Source organism: Schistocerca cancellata, chromosome 1 (assembly GCF_023864275.1).
Source record: "Schistocerca cancellata isolate TAMUIC-IGC-003103 chromosome 1, iqSchCanc2.1, whole genome shotgun sequence".
Lineage (NCBI taxonomy): Eukaryota > Metazoa > Arthropoda > Insecta > Orthoptera > Acrididae > Schistocerca > Schistocerca cancellata.
The window spans coordinates 1170960400-1170982837 of NC_064626.1; the positions used below are offsets into that span (position 1 = coordinate 1170960400).

At 42.5% G+C, this 22438-nt stretch overlaps 1 protein-coding gene across 1 annotated transcript in view; it reads left to right on the forward strand.

The window, feature by feature from the left end:
- LOC126094010 (protein KRTCAP2 homolog) overlaps positions 1 to 22438 on the forward strand; it is a 42571-nt gene that overhangs the window by 12484 nt on the left and 7649 nt on the right. Inside the window, exons 3-5 of the mRNA XM_049908763.1 lie at positions 7128 to 7191; positions 7284 to 7350; positions 17781 to 17896. Coding sequence (XP_049764720.1) covers positions 7128 to 7191; positions 7284 to 7350; positions 17781 to 17886 — 237 coding nt within the window. The 3' untranslated portion in view covers positions 17887 to 17896. The remainder of the gene's footprint in view (positions 1 to 7127; positions 7192 to 7283; positions 7351 to 17780; positions 17897 to 22438) is intronic.

The window sequence follows — 22438 nt, forward strand, 5'->3', positions numbered from 1 at the left end:
TTAATTTCCTATTTTACCGCAATTTCTTCAGTTTTAATCTGCAGTTCATAACCAGTAAAATATGATTGGAGCCCACATTTATGCTGGAAATATTTTTGCCATTTAAAATCTGCTTTTGAAAACTTTGTCTTACCATTATGTGATCCATTTTACATTCCTGCCTCTCCAGGTCTCTTCCATGTATACAGCCTTCTTTCTAGATCCATCAGCAAATATTAGTGATAATGAAATTATACTCTGTGCAAAATTCTAACAGGCAGCTTTCTCTAAAATTTATTTCCCCACAGTTCAAGTTCTCCTATTATTTTTCGTCCTCTTCCTTTTCCTGCTGTCAAATTCCAGTTCACAACCAAATATCTTTTGTTTCAACAGAACTTCTTTCATCGTCTTCATCACTTGCAGTATTGTTTGTCATTCAAGCTTATACTACTGTGGTGAATGCTGGCTTGCTGTCTTGGCTACAATGGTGATTTCACTGTGCTAGTCATAGAAGCTTACCCGATTCCTATTTTCTCTTTGCTTATTAGACCTACACATATATTACGTCTGCTTGATTTTGTATTTTGCATTTATGATCAAGTACTCACCTGACTAGAATTCTTGTTCTTCCTGCCACCACACTTCATTAATTCCAAAAAAATTAACTTCCAAGTATCCACTTCTTCTTCTTCTTCTTCTTCTTCTTTTTGGGTTCTGTAAACTATCTACGTGATAAAGGGATACAACATTCCACGCTCCTTCTCGTAGAATGACAGTCTTGTTTTTCCTTATGATGGTATCATCCTGAGTAGTCCCTGCAATTTTTATCTCTTAATATTTTATCCAAAAGGTTGCCATAATCATTTACTAGAATGGAGTAGGATGCCCCATTATAGCCACATGAAGAGGGGTGTCTGTGGAAAGGCCAGATGAACATTCTGTTCCTGAAGAGGGACAGTAGCCTTTTCAGTAGTTGCAGAGGCAACAGTTGGGATGATGATCTGTAACATTAGACATTAGCCAACATTGCCTTACTTCTTAGCCTAGAGTACACAAAACAGATCAGTACTGTGGCCATGGGCTGTCATATTAGTTTGCCCTGTCCCTTGCACACACGCGCGCGCGCACGCACGCGCGCACACACACACACACACACACACACACACACACACACACACACACACACACTCTCACTCTCTCTCTCTCTCTCTCTCTCTCTCTCTCTTTCTCACACACACACACACTCACTGTCACACACTTACTCTCAGCCAGCAACTTTGAGGCAACACAGTTGTCAGACCCTTTCTTGTGTAATTTCATAAATAATGATTAGCAAATATTGTCAACTTCAACATTAATGATTTTATGAATGAGTTTTCTTATCTTGTGCTATATATCACAAATGGTATGTGAAGTAATAAGACTATGTAAAAGACTTATGTTGAAACATGAATTATTTAATACAGATATCAAACATTGACAAGATGGGGTAACTCCCAATAACCTAAAATTATGTGAAATAAGTGTGTTCTAAGCCCAATACATACACGAAGATAATATCTAGAGTGCTGCATTGAAGTGTGTTAGGACCTCTAATGACCTCCCAAGTATACAGGGCAGTTTTGTTAAATGAGGAAAAACTACAGGAAATGATCCTGATAGGACAAGGAATAAAAAATGTCATATGTACAATCGACATATGGTTCGAAATACATGTCATTCTACAGGGTATTTATGAATTCATCATATTTAATACAGAACGATGCAGTGCACAACATGCTGTGATGACACTATCGTTAGACAATGTGGTCAAATGACCCACACTGGCCTTTAAGGATGCGCAAACTCATATTTTAATAGACATTATTTTTACCTTGTTTTTGACCAGTACTCCATCCCATAAGAAAATGACTCAATTTTTATAAACACCCTATAGATTTTTGAAGGAAGATTAGTTCTGAGAGCATGTCTTAAGTTGGGACTCTTCAAGCTTCCCTTTTTTAGTGAAATACAACATTTGAAGACAGTGTTCCAACAAAACTGTTATTCTGAGAGACAGATATGTAATGCATTCAGCTCAAGTAAGTTCAGTCTGTGGAGCTGAATGAAGATTCGAAGACACCCACCACTTTGGACTTTTGCCGTATTTTGGTGCCAAGTCATGAAGAATCGGAAGAGTCCTTAGAAGATATGGCATGAAGTGTGTTTTCAACCATCTGCAAAGCTGAGAAACCTGTTGGGTTTGGTTAAGGATGATCTTGGCCTGAGGAAATGTGGTGTGTACAAGATTCCTTGTCAGTGTGGGGCAGCATGTATAGGCCAGACATGTTGAACAGTACAAGAACGCTGTGATGAACATCAGCATCATAAAAGCCTTTGCCAACCAGAAAAGTCGGCAATTACGCAACACTGTCTGAATACAGGACATCACGTGATTTATGAAAAGACTGAAGTTTTATCGCCGGCATCATCTTTGTGGGATTGCATCATTGAGGAAGCAATACACATCTGTACAGTTGATAATCTCATCAACAGCGATGCGAGGTTTCAACTGAGCACAGCCTGGAACCCTGCATTGCCTGCTAGTAAATCACAACACGAAAATCAAGATTTTTTGATCACAGACCTGTCATAACATTGGTCTAGTATGGTCTTTAGTGAGTAACTTCTGGCCACACTGATAGTAAACACATCGCGTGCGAAGGAGAGCCGCTCTGCGATTTTTGGCAGAGAGCGTCTCAAGTATAGTACCATCTATCTGCAAATAATTGTGCGTGTGTGATTTCCGCACCAGCATGTTCTAGCTGCACTTGTTCTAGAAACGGGGCGTCGACATGCGGGTATCGTTGTACCTAGCCACCAGCAAGATTGAACCACCTGAAGAAGTCGGACAGTTGCTTTGTGGAATTTGCACACCATGTTGTACGTTTTTCGTAATTCAGATAAAAGTTTTACGTATGTGGCTGGGTATTTCTGTGCTAGTGAGGTATCTTTGAATGTTTCTGCAACATGCATAGCTGAACCTTGAGACTAACCTGAATCTGCTGTGGGTGACTATTGTAGAAAAAAAATACACAGATAACCCAACTGTTATGAACAACTGCTTAATAGTGTGTTGGTCATTCTTTGGAATGCAATACAACAGCAGTTCTGCATGGTATGGATTTTACAAATCGTTGGTACGTTTCTGGAGGTATGTGGCACCAGGTGTATATGCACAGGTCTAGCAATTCCAATACAACACAAGCTGGTGGTTTGTGATCGCAGATATGGTGCCCAGTAGTTTCCCGTATATGTTCTATTGGGTTCAGATTATCTAAATTTGGTGGCCAAGACATAAATGTGACTTCACCATCTTGCTCCTTGAACCACTGAAACATGATTCTCGCTTTGTTTCATAGAAAGTTATCCTGATGGAAGATGCCATCACCTTATGGGAAGACATGAAACATGCAGGTGGTCCGCAGTAATGCCCATGTAGTCCACAGCTGTCACGGTGCCATGGAACCTAAGGAGAATGTCCCCATAACAAAATACAGCTCCCAGAAGCGTGTATCTATGGTGTAGTGCATGTTTCAACTAGCCATTCACCTGGGTGAAGCAAGAAACGTGATTTATCCAACCATTTGACCTATTTTCATTGGTCCGCAGTGCAGTATCAGTGATCTCATGCTCATAGCAGCTGTAACTGACAATGTTGTTTTGGTCAGCATTAAAGCGTGTAGGGGTTGTCAAATGCAGAGCTCCATGTTAAATTATTTGCACCGAATATATATGCGTGCACCATCATGGTACTCTGTCATCTCATCTAACACAGATTGCTGCCTATCCTGCATTACAGAATGAGCAAACTCTGCCCTTGACATTCCTTGGGGGTGTCCACCACCTTGTCTTCTGATGGTTTTACCATCCTTCAACCTATTTTCATAAATGCTCATGATAGTAGCACACTAACAGCCAACATGCTTCACCGTTTCAGAGATGCTCGTTGCTGGGTGTTGGACTATAACAATCTGCCCTTTGTCAAAGTCACGTCAATGGATTTCCCCATATCACCACTACATTAATTCCATATTCATCACTTCTTCATGTCACAAGCACACAACAGCCCCAGACAGCACCCCATCTCATGATGGGCAGTGGTCATGATGTTTTGGTTCATTGATGTAAGTTCATAATCTGCTTTTATTTCAACCTCACCTGACATTAGATTTTCCCAGAACAAAATCAGTCTCAGTTAGGAAATTATTTAATGTCAATCATGCGTTTCACCCTTTTGGGCATTATCAGATTGTCTACAAGAACAAGAAACCAATCAGTTAGAAACAAATGGAGGAAAAGGGTGAGTGAACTAAAAGTAATAAAAACTTTAAAGTAACTGGATATATGACCCATCAGTCATAAAACCACATATGGTGTAAAATAGACACCAAAATAACTGGATATATAATCCATCTGTCATGAAACATCTAAACCATGTGCTGGACCTAGTGGAAGGAGAGAAACAGCCAGAATAACACCAAGAAAGTAGAAATATGTGGTGGAAAATTTTGCCATAGTTATCGTATGTTAACTTGAACACACCAGATGGATCTGCCATGGCTGTACAAAGTAGGGTCACGCTTACAGAACTGCAGTATGAGCCACACATGGCATAATGTCTGTATTGGCACACACGCACACACACACACACACACACACACACACACACACACACACACAATACAATGAAAAATTGAGAAAAGGTGTTGCGTATAGTGCAGTAAGAAGTACCCAGATGGCACACATGTCCGGCTTAAGGAACATTTTTAAAAAAACGAATATGTGTAAACCTAGTAAATAAAATGCATATAAACAAACCAATGCAGACACATAAAACCCAAAAATAAAATAAAAGTACCCCCCCCCCCCCCATATAAAGCACAAAGAATAGGTCAAATGATTACATAAAAAACAATGAATCAAAATATGCCTCTAAAACTCCGTCACATAGAGTAAAACAGCTAACAGTAGGAGTACATTCATAGCATATGCATTCTGAATCGATAAAGCTTCAATATACCATGACTGGGGGCAGTCTTAAGCTTCGCAAAAAGAGACAAAAATATTCTTGGTCATTAAAATAAACAAATGTAAGTTATAAAATGTAAAGAGGTAAAGTCATTTACAATAAAAAACATCTACAATACAAAAGCCATTAAAAAGCTCCCTGTAAAATATGGTTCCCCCAACTTCCCACACAAAAATCGACAAATTGAGTGTGATGCTGTCGACACATAATAATCAATGCAGCAACATTTGGAACACTGGTAACATTGTATCATAATACACTTGATTACTGTTAAGCAATTGATCATTCATCAACTTGCCTTTGTTAGCGTCAAGTTATTTAACAATTTCAAGCTCCTCTAGTAGACTCAACTTCTTCTCCTTCTGAGCAATGTGCATTACCCTCAGGTTTTCTAGTGTGGGGGTGGTGCCCATTGGACTTCAGACACTCAGAAAATGCAGAATTTTGCTTAATCTGACCTTTCTTAGTTAACAGGTGTTTCTTGAACCAGGTCTTGAATCTGCTGCCAGTCTGGCCACCTGTTTATGACTTTTTGCAATTGCTACACACCTATTTATATACATCTGACCCTGCATATCTATCTCTCTGGGGGCATTCATTTTGAATATAATTATACTGAAGCTTATTACCAGTAGTGTAAACAACATGCAAATCTTGTTTTTAAAGTGTTTAGCTAAATCATAATAGAAGTTTCCCACGAACGGGATCTTCACAAATTTGTACCTCGAAAACAGTGAGATGGCTGGTGTACTCAAGGTAACAGACGATAAACGTGGAAAATTTTTCCGCCACATATTTCTACTTTCTCAGTGTTTTTCTGGCTGTTTCTCTCTTTCCACCAGGTCTACTGTATGGTTTAGATGTTTCATGATGGATAGATTATATATCCAGTTACCTTGGTGTATATTTTACATTATATGTGGTTTTATAACTGATGGGTCATGTGTCCAGCTACTTTTACATAAGTTTTTATTACTTTTAATTCACATTGTCTGCATAGCTATGTAAGATAGGACCATGCCCTTTTCCTCCATTTGTATCTAATTGATTGGTTTCTTATTTTTGTAGACAATTTGATGATGTGAAAGGGTGAAATGCTGACGTTAATAATTTCACAACTTGGACAGTTTTTGTTCTGAAACGCTTTTAAATCAGTTGCTGTAACAGCCTGCCATGATGGAATGGGAAAATTTTTTATATGAGATTTTTATTTATTGCAGCAAAACACAGTATTGCTACATCAACGAAGATTAGTTGTAAAAGCATATCTTAAGTCTTTGGTAATTTCAAATAAATTTTTACATACATTATACGGCAGGGGTACTTCTGTGTTATCAAGATATCTTTGAATGACTCTGCAACTGCGACTGTCTGGGAACTACAGCCCACCATCACTTACCAAAAACCTTGGGTTCCATCCAACTCTTGGTACTTAGTTATATGAATACCATTGTTTTAGTAGAGGAAGCTAAATTTTAGGTCTTTAGTAGGAGTGCTTTGGCAGTTAACTACTGAAATTCATTGGCTTTCACTGGAATCGTTTGTTATTTGATTTCATACCTTCAGCACAACTACAGTGCTACCACAGATTTGTTATAAATTCAAAACAGTCTCTACCGGAAATATTACCTACAAGTTAACTAATTTATTTAGATCAGAATGTGTCTAGCTATTTAATTTAGACATGCTGATAATTTCAGTGGTCACCATTGTGATCTTGTTTAATGTAATACACATTAAATTGTTATAGTATTATCTGGGTGTATCATGAGATGGCATGGTTGTGAGACACTGCTTTCCTTTCAGAGACCAGCAGGTCCAAATTCCCTTACAGACATTTTGATGTAGTGTTTCAATTGTTTCCCTGAGATATATATTGCATGAATGCTCTACCTTCCATTATAGCCAAGCCATATCCTCCCTGTTATGCTCGCTTGGCCTAATACCCCATCTCTAATGACTTGCGTAGAATTGGATGTTAAAAATGATTGTTTCTTCCTTGTCAGAGAATGGCATTTTTCATGAAGTAATTTTCCGCATCTTCACATATGAATTTGTTTTCCTATTATATTGTCAGGCAGTTGGAAATTTGGAGTCTGCTCTGTTCGGTAAAGGGTTCCAAACAACCCTTTTTCCTGAAGGTAATGTAAATGACACTTGTAGTTTTGATTCCTTAATTTCTTCCGGTATTAATGAATTGAAAATATTGAGCATGTGTTTAATTTTGTTTCAGTTGTACTTTGTCTTGCTATTGCCATGGTTTCTGCTGGTATGATACACAGAGTCTGCACAACAACATGGTAAGTGATTGTTTTACAGAAACTGATAATTATACCATTTGGTCAATTGGAATATGCGTCCTTAACTTTCACAGGCAATGTGCTATCAATTTTGCTATTGGCACATGCCTTGTGTACTGACCCAGAGCTTTAATAAGTCACATATTTCCCTCCGTTGTGGTTGTGGTCTCCAGCCTGAAGACTGGTTTGATGCAGCTCTCTGCACTACCGTGTCATGTGTATGTCGTTTCATATCTTCGTAACCACTGAACCTTACATCCCTTTGAATCTGCTTATGGTGTTGAAGCCCTGTCTCCCTGTACAATGTTTATCCCTTTCCCTACGCCCCACTTCTCTTCATTAAGAAGTTCCTTGATGCTTCAGAATGTGTCTCATAAACCAATCCCATCTTTAGTTAAGTTGTACCAAAAATTCATTTTCTCTTCACTTTGACTCAGGTGCTCTTCATTTTTATGCAGTCTACCCACCTAATGTTCTCCTGTAGCACCATATTTTGAAAGATTCTATTCTCATTTTGCCTGTACTGTTTATCGTACATATTTCAATTCCGTATAAGGCCACTCACCTGACAAATGCAGGTGACCCAAAAGTGCTTTAACATTTAAAAATGCATTAATTCACGGAGTAATATAGATGGAGGGGTAAAAATTGTCACATGTGCCTGAAACAGTATGGGATTTTTTGAAACCAAAAACTAGTGCAAAAACTGGCCAACAGATGGAGCTGGACAGCAGCATGTTGCTGATGCCACATGAGAATCATGTATAAAATGAGTTATGGTGAGAGAGGGAGTCAGATGGGCCAGTAATCATGGCATAACTTTACCTGAAAGGGCACTGTTAGTGAATGGAGAACTGGCTATTGCCGCTTTAGGATCCAATCACCATAAGAAGGGCATTCGAATGAATAAGGATCCTGTGACAAGTGTCACTGTGTGGAAAATGAGCACAAAGTTCAAAGTGCCATAGTCTGCAAACAGAAGAAAGTGCTACCGCTTTTCGGACAGTTCATCTCCACATGATGAGGTCAGCACTTGTGAAGTGGTACGTCACACTGGCATTTCACTCACGACTTTTTGGAGAGCACTAAGACATACCCTACAGTTCTGTTTGGCCAAAATCGAGCACTGTAATGAACTGTTAGCCACCAATTTTGTGATGCGGAGAGCATTTGCAGTGCACACACTTAAGGAAATGAGGGAAGGTGTTGATTGGTTGTCTGATGTATTGTGGCAAAGCCTATTCCACACACCCTCAGAATATTGGCTACCGAAAATCCTAAAACTGTTGTGTAAACTCTAGCCCATGAGGAGAAGTCATGGTGTGGTGTGGATTTACCACTTCAATCATGATGGGACCCTTTTCTTCAAGGAAATGTGGGATGCAGCATTTCAAACAGTTGTCAGCATATGACAGGTGTTAGGTTCACCGATATGTTAAAGAATCTCATCATCCCTTGTGTGGCTGATAAATACCTGCTGGAAGGTGTTCCAGCCCATATTTGCTACATATATGAAAGTCCACTTGCACATATTGTTTGCTGAGAAATGCATTCTGATCTGTCATTTCCGTCATGCTTGGTTTCCCAGGTCCCCAGACCTCAACCCATGTGATTGTTGGTTTTGGATTACCTGAAGCCAGGCTGGGTGGCGCCCGTGGGGAGAGCCCCTGGTCGGAGTGGGTGGCATCAGGGCGGATGACCCGCAATGAAGCGTGGTACATCATCTCTCGCTGGTGGGCCTCCACCAGCAGTCTCTAAGCGATCAAGGTCTAACCTCAATGGAAAGAAATTTGATCAGAGATCGTTTCCCTCCCTGGCCACTCCATGGGAGGAACATATGGCTAAAGAAGGCAGTGGAGATTATTCACCCCGGTACCTCGTGTGTAAGCAAGTTGATGGGGAATCGTTTATGTCGACCAAGCCCGTGTTTTTTGTGGAGCATTTAGAGGACAAGTTCGGGGAGGTGGAGGGCTTGTCCAAAATGCGCTCTGGGTCGGTTCTCATCAAAACAGCATCCTCTGCCCAGTCACGGAGGTTGCTCACTTGTGACAGGTTGGGGGATGTTTCCGTCACCATCACTCCCCATAAAAGTTTAAACATGGTCCAGGGTATTATTTTCCACAGGGATCTTCTACTGCAGTCCGACGCTGAACTATGCGCCAATCTAGAACGACGGGGTGTTCACTTTGTCCAGCGCGTCCATCGGGGTCCAAAGGATAATCAGGTAGCCACCGGTGCCTTCATCTTGGCCTTCAAAGGTGATGTTTTACCCGAAAAGGTCAAGGTGATGGTTTACCGCTGTGATGTGAAGCCATATATCCCTCCTCCGATGCGGTGTTTTAAATGCTGGAAGTTTGGGCATGTCATCCCGCTGTACTTCCGGCATCACATGTCGAGATTGTAGACGTCCTTCGCATCCCAACACTCCCATGTGCTCCGCCTCCCATCTGTGTTAACTGCGGAGAACACCATTCCCCCTGCTCGTCGGACTGTAGGATATTCCAGAAAGAACGGAAGATAATGGAATATAAAACCCTGGACCACCCGACCTACTCCGAGGCTAGGCGGAAGTATGAGAGGCTCCATCCTGTGCCAATGACGTCGACCTACGCCGCTGCTGCAACGACGGTTCTTCCATCTCCTGTGTCGTCCCGTAAAGTTGGTTCTATGATTGGTCAGAATCCAACAGCCCCCTTGTTTGTGGGGGGCACTTCACACCCTGTTGCTCCTGCTCCATCTTCTTCAGGAGCAACACCCTCCCAACCATTGGGGGCATCAGCTCCCCCTTCCCAGCCGGAGAAGCGTAAGACTTCTTCGGCTACTCTCGCCAGGAAGGGATCCCTTGGGGATCTCCCTTCGCAAGTTCCGACCAGTGGAAAAGCGAACACCCGCAAGTGGCTGAAACAACCACCAGTCCCTGGTCGTAGGGCCTCACGGTCGTCGTCCGTCCCTGAGACTGACCCAGTGCAGCCCATGAAGCCTGAACCACCGAAGGCACAGTGCGACAAGCAGAAAAAGAAGGAAGTCCCCAAGACCAACGACATTGTGGTGGCACCCGTCCCACCGCTTCCTACAAGCTCTGAGTCTGAGGACGAGGTGGAGATTCTGGCGTCCGCTGAGGACCTCGATCTCGCCGGTCCCTCAGATGCCATGGACAGCGCTAGCACCAGTGCTCAATTGGAGGCAGAAGGTGACCCAGCGGCGTAATCTGCCTTCCAAGTCACGTCACGCCTTTCACAGACATGGACAATACCATCCTCCAGTGGAACTGCAGCGGTTTCTTCCACCATCTAGCTGAGCTCCGACAACTTATCAGCCTTCACCCTTTCTTCTGCATTGCTATTCAGGAAACTTGGTTTCCAGCAATGCGAACCCCCGCCCTCCGTGGCTATCAGGGTTATTATGAGAACCGGGCAGCTTATGAAAGGGTGTCTGGTGGCGTCTGCATATATGTCCTTAACTCTCTTCACAGTGAGTCTGTACCTCTACAAACAGATTTAGAGGCTGTCGCTGTTCGGGTGTGGACGCCACTGGCTGTTACCGTCTGTAGTCTTTACCTTCCACTGGATGGTGCTGTCGCGCAGCATGTCCTGGCTGCTCTGATAGCCCAATTGCCGCCACCTTTCTTGTTACTGGGTGACTTCAACGCCCATAACCCTCTGTGGGGTGGGTCAGTGGCGACAGGTCGAGGCACCATCATTGAGCATTTATTGGCACAGCTCGATCTTTCGCTTTTAAATGATGGTTCCTTCATTCACTTCAGCATGGCGCATGGCACGTACTCCGCCATCGACCTTTCGATTTGCAGCCCTAGCCTCTTACCATCTGTCCAATGGAGAGTGCATGACGTCCTGTGTGGTAGTCACCACTTTCTGATCTTTCTGTCACTGCCACAGCGTCAGTCTTCTCTGTGCCCTTGCAGGTGGGCAATGAATAAGGCTGACTGGGACTTGTTTTCCTCCACTGCCCCTATTGAGCCTCTCTCTAGTGATGACATTGATGCGGTGGTTCAATCGGTCACCACCGGCATCGTTACTGCCGCCGAATCTGCCTTTCCCCGTTCTTCTGGGTCCCCACGGTGGCGGACTGTGCCTTGGTGGTCGCCTGAGATCGCTGAAGCGATTAAAGATCGCCGGTGGGCGCTCCAGCGTCACAAGCGACATCCCTGCATTGAACACCTCATCACCTTCAAACGGCTGCGTGCGCGGGCCCGCCGCCTTATCCGCCAAAGCAAGCAGGAGTGCTGGGAGCAGTATGTGTCCACCATTGGCCTCCATGTCTCTCCATCACAGGTCTGGGCCAAGATCCGACGCCTCTATCGCTATCGGACCCCTGCCAGCGTCCCTGTGCTCTCACTGAATGGAGCAGTTTGTACAGACTCCGTCGAAATTTCCAACAGCTTGGCAGAGCATTTTGCTCTGAGTTCTGCTTCTTCCAATTACCCACTGGCCTTCCACTCCATTAAAGAGCGGGTGGAATGTCGGAGTCTTTCTTTTCGCACCCACCAATCTGAATCCTACAATGCTCCATTCTGTGAGTGGGAATTTCACAGTGCGCTTGCCGCCTGCCCTGATACCACTCCCGGGCCAGATCGCATCCACTGTCAGATGCTGAAACACCTTTCAGTGGACTGCAAGCGACGCCTCCTCGACCTTTACAACCGTCTCTGGGTCGAGGGTGAGTTTCCGTCGCAGTGGCGGGAAAGCATTGTCATCCCCGTTTTGAAACTGGGCAAGAGCTCTTTGGAGGTGGACAGCTACCGCCCCATTAGCCTCATCAACGTTCTTTGCATGCTTCTCGAACGGTTGGTGAGCCGGCGCTTGAATTGGGTACTGGAGTCTCGGGGCCTTGTGGCTCCATCTCAGGGTGGGTTCTGTAAGGGCCGCTCCGCCGCCGACAATCTGGTGAGCCTGGAGTCGGCCATCCGTACTGCCTTTGCCCGCCGCCAGCACCTGGTCGCTGTCTTTTTCGACATGCGGAAGGCACATGATACGACATGGCGTCATCACATCCTTTCCACGCTTCATGGATGGGGTCTTCGGGGCCCTCTGCCGATCTTTATCAGAAATTTTCTGTCGTATCGTACCTTCTGCGTGCAAGTTGCGGCCTCTCATAGTTCGTCCCGAGTCCAGGAGAACGGGGTACCACAGGGATCTGTCCTCAGTGTCTGCCTGTTTTTAATTGCAATAAACGGGCTCGCTGCAGCGGTGGGAAATTCTGTCTCTGCTTCCCTGTATGCTGACGACTTCTGCCTTTACTACAGCTCTACTGGCATTGCAGCTGTTGAACGTCAGCTACAGGGCGCTATCCGCAAGGTGCAGTCTTGGGCTGTGGCGCATGGTTTTCGGTTTTCGGCTGCCAAGACCTGCGTTATGCATTTCTGCCGGCACCAAACGGTTCATCCTGAGCCGCGGCTTTATCTTGACGGCGAACTTCTTGCTGAGGTGGAGACCCACAGGTATTTGTGTGTACTTTTTTATGCCCGGTTGACTTGGCTGCTTCATATTCAGCAGCTGAAATAGACATGTTGGCGGCATCTAAATGCTCTGCGATGCTTGAACCACACCAGCTGAGGTGCCGACCGATCTACCCTGTTACGGCTCTACCAGGCATTAATCCAGTCTCGTCTGGATTATGGGAGCCTGGCTTATGGCTCAGCATCCCCGTCTGCGTTGCGGGTGCTGGACCCAATCTTACGCAGCGGAATACGACTCGCCACTGGTGCCTTCCGGACCAGCCCTGTGGACAGCATACTAGTGGAGGCAGGTGTCCCTCCCCTGCGGTTACGGCACCAACGTTTGCTGGCCGCTTATGCTGCCCATGTTTTTAGCTTTCCCGGGCATCCAAACTATCGTCTCCTGTTCCCACAATCGGTCGTTCATCTGCCAGAACATCGGCCCTGGTCAGGTTGTACGATCGCGGTCCGCGTCAAAGAGCTTCTCTCCGGGCTCAGGGTTTTCACTCCTTTCCAGGCCACTTTGTGTACACCCTCATGGTGTGTTCCTCGCCCTTGCCTTTGGCTCGACTTGGCACAGGGCCCAAAGGACTCAGTCCCTCCAGAGGCCTTCCGCCGCTGCTTTTATTCCATCCTGGCCACGTATCAGGGCTCTGGCGTTGTATACACTGACGGTTCGATGGTTGCTGGTCATGTCAGTTATGCGCTAACTCTAGGGGACCATTCCGAACAACGTTCCTTGCCGGATGGCTGCAGCGTTTACACTGCTGAGCTGGTCATCATCTTTCGTGCCCTAGAGTATATCCGCTCCTGCTCAGGTGAGTCCTTCGTTATCTGTAGCGATTCCCTGAGCGGTTTACAAGCTCTCGACCAGTGTTTCCCTCGTTCTCGTCTGGTGATGGCTATCCAGGAGTCCCTGCATACTCTTGCCCGTTGTGGCCGCTCTGTGGTCTTTGTGTGGACCCCCGGTCATGTCGGTATCCCGGGCAATGAACATGTTGACCGCCTGGCGAAAGAGGCCACCAGTACACCATTTCTGGACATTGGCCTCCCAGCGACTGATTTGCGGGCACTATTATGTCGCAACAATTTTTACCTCTGGGACACTGAATGGCGCAACCTGCCCATGCCCAACAAACTTCGTCCTATCAAGGTGACGACAACTGTGTGGCGGTCGTCCCTTTTGGTCTCCCGCCAGGAGTCTGTTGTCCTCTGCCGGCTGCGCATTGGGCACACTCGGCTGACGCACTGCCACTTATTGCGCCTTGAGGACCCACCTCAGTGTCGCTGCGGCTCCGTTTTATCTGTGGTCCACATTTTATTGGAGTGTCTGCTTTTAGCTGTGCTCAGGCAGACGTTTGCACTGCCTGACACACTCCCTGCCCTTTTAACAGATGACCCTGCTATGGCTGGCTTAGTTTTGCGTTTTATTCGGGCATTATCATTTAATCTGAGTGGTTCTGTGTTCTTTTTTTTTTTGTTTTTTTTTTTTTTGTTTTTTTTTTTTTCCCCTCCGATTTTAAACTGAGTTTTTAATGTGTTCTCGGTGGTTGGTTTTTCCTTTTTTTCTTTTTTTTCTCTATGGTTGGCCAACTTTAATTTTTTGGAAAAAGGGACCGATGACCATCGCAGTCTGGTCCCTTTCATCCCACGAACCAACCAACCAACCAACCTGAAGCCACAAGTCTACTGCAATTAGCCAACCTCATTAGAGATGCTACAAGACAACATCTGATAGCTATTTCTAACCATCCATATCAATAAGCTGTACAGTGCTGTTCGCAATATTGTCAGTCGACTTAGTATTGTTGACGAATGATGGCTGACATGTTGAGCATTTGTTATAAAGATCATTGTCTTTGCTAAAGATGAGTTGTTATGCTAATACTGCTTTTTTATTGTATGAAGTGTTATCTGTTGGTCTTTTTTTTTCCCCCTTCATTAAAACCCCACGACATTTCAAGCATGTGTGTCGTTTTTACGTCTCAAAGTACATTATTCCATGAAATAATTGAATTTTCAGATGTTAACAGGCTTTTGAGTCACTCTGTACTTCCAGAAAGATGTCTTAACACTTAAATTTGTATCAGATGTTAAAAAAGTTCTCTTTCAGAACATCTGTTCTTTCTGCTTCTTGCTTTACACAGTCCAGTCGCATTAATGTAACCACCATTTGTGTTCAGTGTGAACATGCAATAACTTTTCACAGGCAGTGGGTGGCTGTGTTAGCAGTGGAGGGTATATAAACTGTTTCAGGGGATGTAGAAAACAGCAAATAAACAATTTTTTCAGCCTTCAGTTGCAAGGTTTCGATTCCAGTAATGGAATCTTCTTCAGAACAAAAAATAAAATTATTTTGTGAGCCAAACACTGGCCATGTCACAGATTAAAAATTAAAACATTAAAGACGCATAATCATAAGATTATGTCAGTCAAAATTAAAACCATTAGGGCGAACGTAGACGGAGCTGCGCCGGCCATAAATCAGGACCACACGTATGCGGCTTGAAAAGCGTTTTCGAGCCGCATACGTGTGGTCCTGATTTATGGCCGGCGCAGCTCCGTCTACGTTCGCCCTAATGGTTTTAATTTTGACTGACATAATCTTATGATTATGCGTCTTTAATGTTTTAATTTTTAATCTGTGACATGGCCAGTGTTTGGCTCACAAAATAATTTTATTTTTTGTTCTGAAGAAGATTCCATTAGTGGAATCGAAACCTAGGTAAATGAGTAAAATTACCTTGCAACTGAAGGCTGAAAAAATTGTTTATTTGCTGTACATTTCACAGTTGCTGACACGCTGCAATATGTTAAAGATTTGTAAAAGATGTAGAAAACAGTGCAGGCATTGTTGTAATGTGGAAACAGATGTCCTAAAGGGCATGATCATAGGCTTTTGAGCCAAAGGTGGAAGCATTTTTGAAACGGCTAAGTTTGTAAAATGTCCACATGCTGCTGTGGTTAAAGTATAGCATGCATAGCAAAATGGCACTATCCAAAACCAGTGCCAAGGCAACTATGCCGCACCATGGGCCATAGATAGTGGCTGTGAACAACAGTTGAGAAGATGTGAGAAGATGTGAATAGATGTGCAACTTGACCTACTGATTGTCCAAATGAAACAAGGTGTTACCATCAGTATGTTCTCAGTGACCATTTAGCAAACATTGCTGCATATTGGCCTCTGCAGCAGGCACCTGGTTCATGCACACATGCTGACAATTGTTCATCGGCTACAGAGGCTGTGTAATTTGCATGCCAATACTGAAACTGGCTGTATGTTAACTGGTGACAGGTGACCTTTTCAGAGTAATCACCTTTTATGCTCCATCAGACAGAAAGCAAATACCCTGCAACAATTGTCGAAAGGGTCCAGGCCGGAGGTGGGAGTGTCATGTATGCACGTATGCTTGGGGATCATGTCCACCTCTACATGCAGTTTGTTTTCCTCAGCACGGTGACGTCTACCAGCAGCTAACTTAACACGGCTTGCAGTGTATGTGCATGGTTCAAAGAGCACCAGGATGAGTTTGCCCTACTCCCCTGGCCACAGAACTCCCTTGATTTAAACCCAATCAGGGATCTGTGGGACCACTTTGATCAGGCTGTGTGCACCACAGATCCTCAACAGTGGAACCCAGCACAGCAAGCCATGGCATTGGAGTCAGCATAGCTCCACATCCCTGTAGAGACAGAATTACATTGTCATTAGTAAACCTCAAAGTTTTTATTTATTCCCACTAAAGTTTTATTCCCTTTCCAGATTTCTTCTTGGTCTCCACTACTGTTTGCTCAATGTACAGATTGTTTAACGTTTCTTCTGCACCACTGCTTCCCTTTCAGTTACTTCAACTTTAATAACAGCAGTGTTGTTTCTGTACAAATCATAATGTCCGTTTGCTTTCTATATCTTATCACTGCTACCTTCAGAATTTCAAAGTGTGTATTCTAGTCGAAGCTTTCTCTAAATCTACAAATTGTATAAACGTAAATTAGCCTTTTTTCAATCTATCGTTTAAGATGAAAAATTTAAATGATCATATGGCATTATTGGCCAGGGTTGTTCTGCTGCCTGGTGCTAATGCCTCTATTTGTTACCACTTTGGCAACTTGCACTTCAGTAAAGTTGAGAGGCAATGATTAGGACAACAGAAACATCCAGTCCATGAGCGAAGAAAATCTTCGATCATGCTGGCAATCGAACCTGGGATCCCGCAGTCCAGAGGCAGTAACCATTACCACTAGATCACAATCTGCGGACTGTCTTTTAATATAAATGGCAGGGTTAGTAATTCCTTGCATTAAAGTGTATAATAATGCTTAAAATAAAGGAAAGCAACCAGTCACCCATAGATGACTGATGCGTGGTGCATAGAAATGTGCAACAGAAAACAGTATTTGCATTAGTTGTCGAAGTCTTGCCCTTTCTCTTGTAAAAGCGCAAACAGTCACACACAACCACACATAGACCTAAATGCACACACCCGCATCTGTGGCAAGATTGATTCTTCAGTTATTGACTGTCAGTTTTGCCGCAGCAGCAGGTGTCTACTTGAGTGGTAGCGTATCCTTAATTTTATACATTTCTCCATCCAAGAATTTCCATTGTAAAGTGTAGAATAAATAATTAAGATTTTTTGTGTGACTGTCACTGGCAACATCAGGTCTTTTAATTTATTATTGTTGTTACGTTTAATTATTATTCAGTTAATGTAACATGATCCGTGATTGTGTGACAGTGTCAAAGTGGCCACATGTAATTTAATGTCAAATATAGAGTGGATGCCCTAATCCAGAAAGAGAGGTGGTTAACTGCATGCTGCTATGCTTTAAATGCAGTAGCCTTTTACTGGTATGTATTTTTGCTGAGGTGTTCTCTCTTGATAATTTTACATTTTAATTTATACTGTATTTATTGATATATCAGGAGTGATATTTGTGAACTGAAAATAATGTTCAGTTTTCTTTCCAGTCTATTATTCTCCCTTGTGGCACTGTACTATATGAACCGCATATCTCAAGCAACATATGCTGCCCCTGCCCCTGTGCAGCCAGTAGTGACAAAGAAAAAGAAATAATCATTAAAAGGTAATTAAACAATATAGAAATGTAAGTTAAGGGCACTTATGACCAAAGAAGGCTACATTGTGTGTTACCAACAATAAATTCTTTTAAAGATCTTGACATTTATTAAGAATGTTGTACAAATATTAATATAACAAGTTTGTTTACATAGCCAACTTCCACAGCAACTGTTATAATAAGTTGTTGGATTTTCTTCCTTAAGCTTACTGCAGTTAAAGAGTATTTTACACCAGATGTGTTTCACCTTTATTTACAGAGCACCTTCTGTGGACATTTTGGAAATGTAGGTACATAATATTTCTGTACATTTTGGTCTTTATAGATTAAAATCAGTCTTTCCTTATATTATGAATTACCTAGAAGAGCACGGTCTATTGACAAACAGTCAACACAGATTTAGAAAATATTGTTCTTGTGAAACACAACTAGCTCTCTAGACACACCAAGTGTTGAGTACTGCTGACGAGGGATTTCAAATTGATTCATATTTCTAGATTCCCAAAAGGCTGTTGACACTACCACACAAACAGCTTGTAGTGAAATTGCATGCTTATGGAATATTGTCTCAGTTATGTGACTGGATTCGTGATTTCATGTTAGAGATGTCACAGTTCGTAGTAATTGACAGAAAGTCATCAAGTAAAACAGAAGTGATTTCCGACATTCCCCAAGGTAGTGTTATAGGCCCTCTGCTGTTCCTTATCTACGTAAATGATTTAGGAGACAATCTGAGCAGCCATCTTAGGTTCTTTGCAGATTATGCTGTCATTTATTGCCTATTAAACTCATCAGAAGATCAAAACAAACTGCAAAAAAAATGTAGAAAAGATATCTGTATAGTGCAGGAACTAGCAATTGACTCTAAATAATGAAACGTGTGAGGTCATTCACATAACACGCTAAAAAAAATAATTTAAAAAAACATTAAACTTCAGTTACATGATAAATCAGTCTAATCTAAGGACTGTAAATTCAGCTAAATACCTAGAAATTACAATTATGAACAATTTAAATTGGAAAGAACACACAGAAAGTGTTGTGAGGAAGGCAAACCAAAGACTGTGTTTTATTGGTAGAACACTTAGAAAATGTATTGGAACTACTAAAGAGACTGCATACGCTACACTTGTCCCTGTTGTGGGATCCTTACCAGATAGGATTAACAGAGTACATCGAGAAAGTCCAAAGAAGAGCAACATGTTTTGTATTTTTGTGAAATAGGAGAGTGTGTGTCACGGACAGGAAACAGGATTTGGGAAGGACACCATTAAAAAAAGGCATTTTTCGTTGCGGCGGAATCTTCTCAAGAAATTTCAATCACCAACTTTCTCCTCTGAATCCGAAAATATTTTAATGATGCTGACCTGCATAGAGAGAAACAATTGTCATAGTAATATTAGGAAATCAGAGCTCATACGGAAAGATTCAGGTGTTCATTTTTTCCGTGAACTGTTCGAGGGTGGAATAATAGAGAATAATTGTGAAGGTGGTTTGATGAACCCTCTGCCAGGCTCTTAACTGTGATTTGCAGAGTATCCATGTAGATGTAGGTGTAGATATAATTGTATATAATTTACTGATGGTGTTTTTACCTCTTATTTACGTGTTCTGCAAACAACTGCATTTCCATTTTTCATTAGTGGAGGTTGAGGTTGAAAGACTCCTGGTATCTCATTCAAACTTGGCATTTTTCGTCTTTTTTGAAACCAGTTTTTCTTACTCTGCTTTGGCATTACTTACACTTCACCTCACTTTACAAAAATAGAACTTTGGTCTCCCATACCTGTACTCGGCACTGTGTTCATGTTTATTCATTTGTTCTCTTTGTAGGTTGTGAGCATTGTGTAAGGCACCATCAGTGCAAGGTACTAATAAGTACCAAATGGTCAGGTGCAAAGTCGTACAATTTGTCAATCCCCAGAAAGAAAGAAATAATTCTTCACATGCAGCAGTTGTATCAGAGCACTAGCGATTATGTGAAACTTGCTCTTTTTCACAGCATAACTACGCATTTATACCCTCTTTCCTGATCCGCACACCGTATCAATTCTCGTATTACACATCAGACAACGATAGTAAATTATACAAACACTAGGCCTTTGGACCATGAACCAAGTGACTCTGAACACAATATCACCAGCATACATATATGCTTTCAGTTACTACTCTTAGCATTCTTCCTACTCGGCACTCAGTCTACTTTTACAATACTCATAAATGAACTACTTTACTAGGCACACAGCCCTAACAACAGATTTGGCCTTCCTGATTTAGGTTTTCCTTGATTCCCCTGAATTGCTTCAGGCAAATGCTGGGATGGTTCCTTTGAAAGGGCATGGCCAACCTCCTTCCCCATACTTCAAAAATCCCATGGGACCAATGACCTCACTTTTAGGGCCCCTCCCCCAAATCAACCAACAAACCATCCTAACAAGAGCTCTAACTGTGGCTTCCACTGACTCTGCTTCCGCTGACTCTACTCCCAGAGATTACTGAAAGCAAAGATATCACAGTGAGGCAAGGTGCCTTACATTCCCCCATTGACCTCTTTTTCGAATTTGGAAGCAAATTTCGAAAACAAAAAAACAGGCAGAAACTGTAATAAGTTTAATCAAAACGACATAACTAATACAGTTGTTGAAACGCACCCCTCTAACATTCCACATCATAGTAATATTATAGACAACACACAAGTTTTATAGCCAAAACACGAAATACGAAACTATGAAATAACAAAACTAAATGTGAGACATCAATCACCTAACGGTTCAGTTGCGCAGCATCCATGTTATCAGTCACCTAACGTCTTTAGTTCGAATTCATCAACTGAAAGAACACAGAAGAAAGCTCATAACATGGAATATACTCCCTTTTTTCCACACACACACACACACACACACACACACACACACACACACACACACACACACACACACACTCTCTCTCTCTCTCTCTTTTTCTTTCTCATTTGACTAAGCTATTGCTGATACACCATTTGCTGTCTGTCGTGGTAGGACGGGTGTACCCCTCGTACAACTGCATGTTAGCGCATATGGTCCCTGTTGGTAAACAGTTATTGGCTTGACATAACCTGTTGTTGATCAACACTCTTGCTGCTCCAGCTGCAGATGGAGCCCCACACATACACAGTCATGCCCAGTGACAGCATGCATGCCAATAGTGGTGGGGATGAGCTGGGCTGCCCTGGGCTTGTGCAGTGCTGATGTCTCTGCATGCATTTACAGTTAGCTTCCCACTCATCAATATAGTGAGTCAGAAACAATTTTTATCTACATTTCACTGGCAACCCCAATTAGCTCCTCACTCATCTAATACAGTGAGTCAGAAACAACTTTAATTACATTTTCCTGGTAACTCCAATCTTTTAACTAACACTTTGGGTACAAATCCCAAGTTCACCGAAGGTTGAGGGGTGTGTCCTTATGTGCCTCATTTTTCTTCACATGCAAAACCTTGTTGCCCTACCACTGCATGCAGTATCAGGTCTGGTTTTGTAAAGTATGGCTGATGTGGCTTTCTTTTGCTTCGATGACACCAGGTTTTCTGGAAAATACTTCCTTGTACTCTATTAGTAGGATGTGTAATTTACTCTTCCTTGTTCTACAGGTACTTTCCATTTCCTCAATTTTCTGTGTGATTTTCCTTTCTTCGCTGTAGCTTTCTTCCTCTTCTAGATGTTTTTTCAAACTGCTATATTGTACATGATCCATTTGTGCTTGCTTCCCATAGCTGTTGATGCTTCTGTCATGCCACATTATATTCTTGTAAATGCCTCGATATATTCTGTAGTCTTCTCTTTAGACATAACCTTTTGTTCCCTTTTGCCCTTCAGAATGTTCTATGGCTTCCAGTCTGCTCCCAGTATGTCATGTACACGTAACAATTGTTTGATTCATGTTCACATAAATTTGATACAACTAAAGTCTCCATAGTATAGTTTCTTCCTGTATTTCAGTTACATTACAATCAACTGCTTGTATATTGCTTTTTTTATTTCAACAAGTTTATTTTTTTTTCACAGTCATCCTGACCTAATGCCCATGCAGACTTCTTCATTCATATCTTCAGCTATTTCCAGTTGGTTTTGTTTCTGTAGCCCTGTGTGCAGTTCAGAAGTTCTTTCTTAATTGTCAGTTTCTGAATAATAGTATCCAGCTATATCTCCTCCTGCAATACTAGATGGTGACAAGAAAAATTCTGTATTCTATTTCATTGGTTTTTTTGTGTCCTTCCTGCAGTTTTCTCATTTTCTTCGTCCCTTTTTCTCAGTTGTTCTTCATGTTTATCCTGTCTTTTCATTAATGCCCCTAACATCTGTAGTATTTTCATTTCAGTAATGCTTGTCTCCTCCTTTTGCTGACCTTCACACAACCCTGAACAAGGCATGCTGCTTTAAATAACATTATCTGGGCCATGATACTTCAGTCTTAAAAATTTGGCCAAACATGTAAAGTACAGCTCTAATACAGTTAACTGCTATTCTACTCTCCAAAAGTACAGATGTTTCAATCAGCTATTCTACTT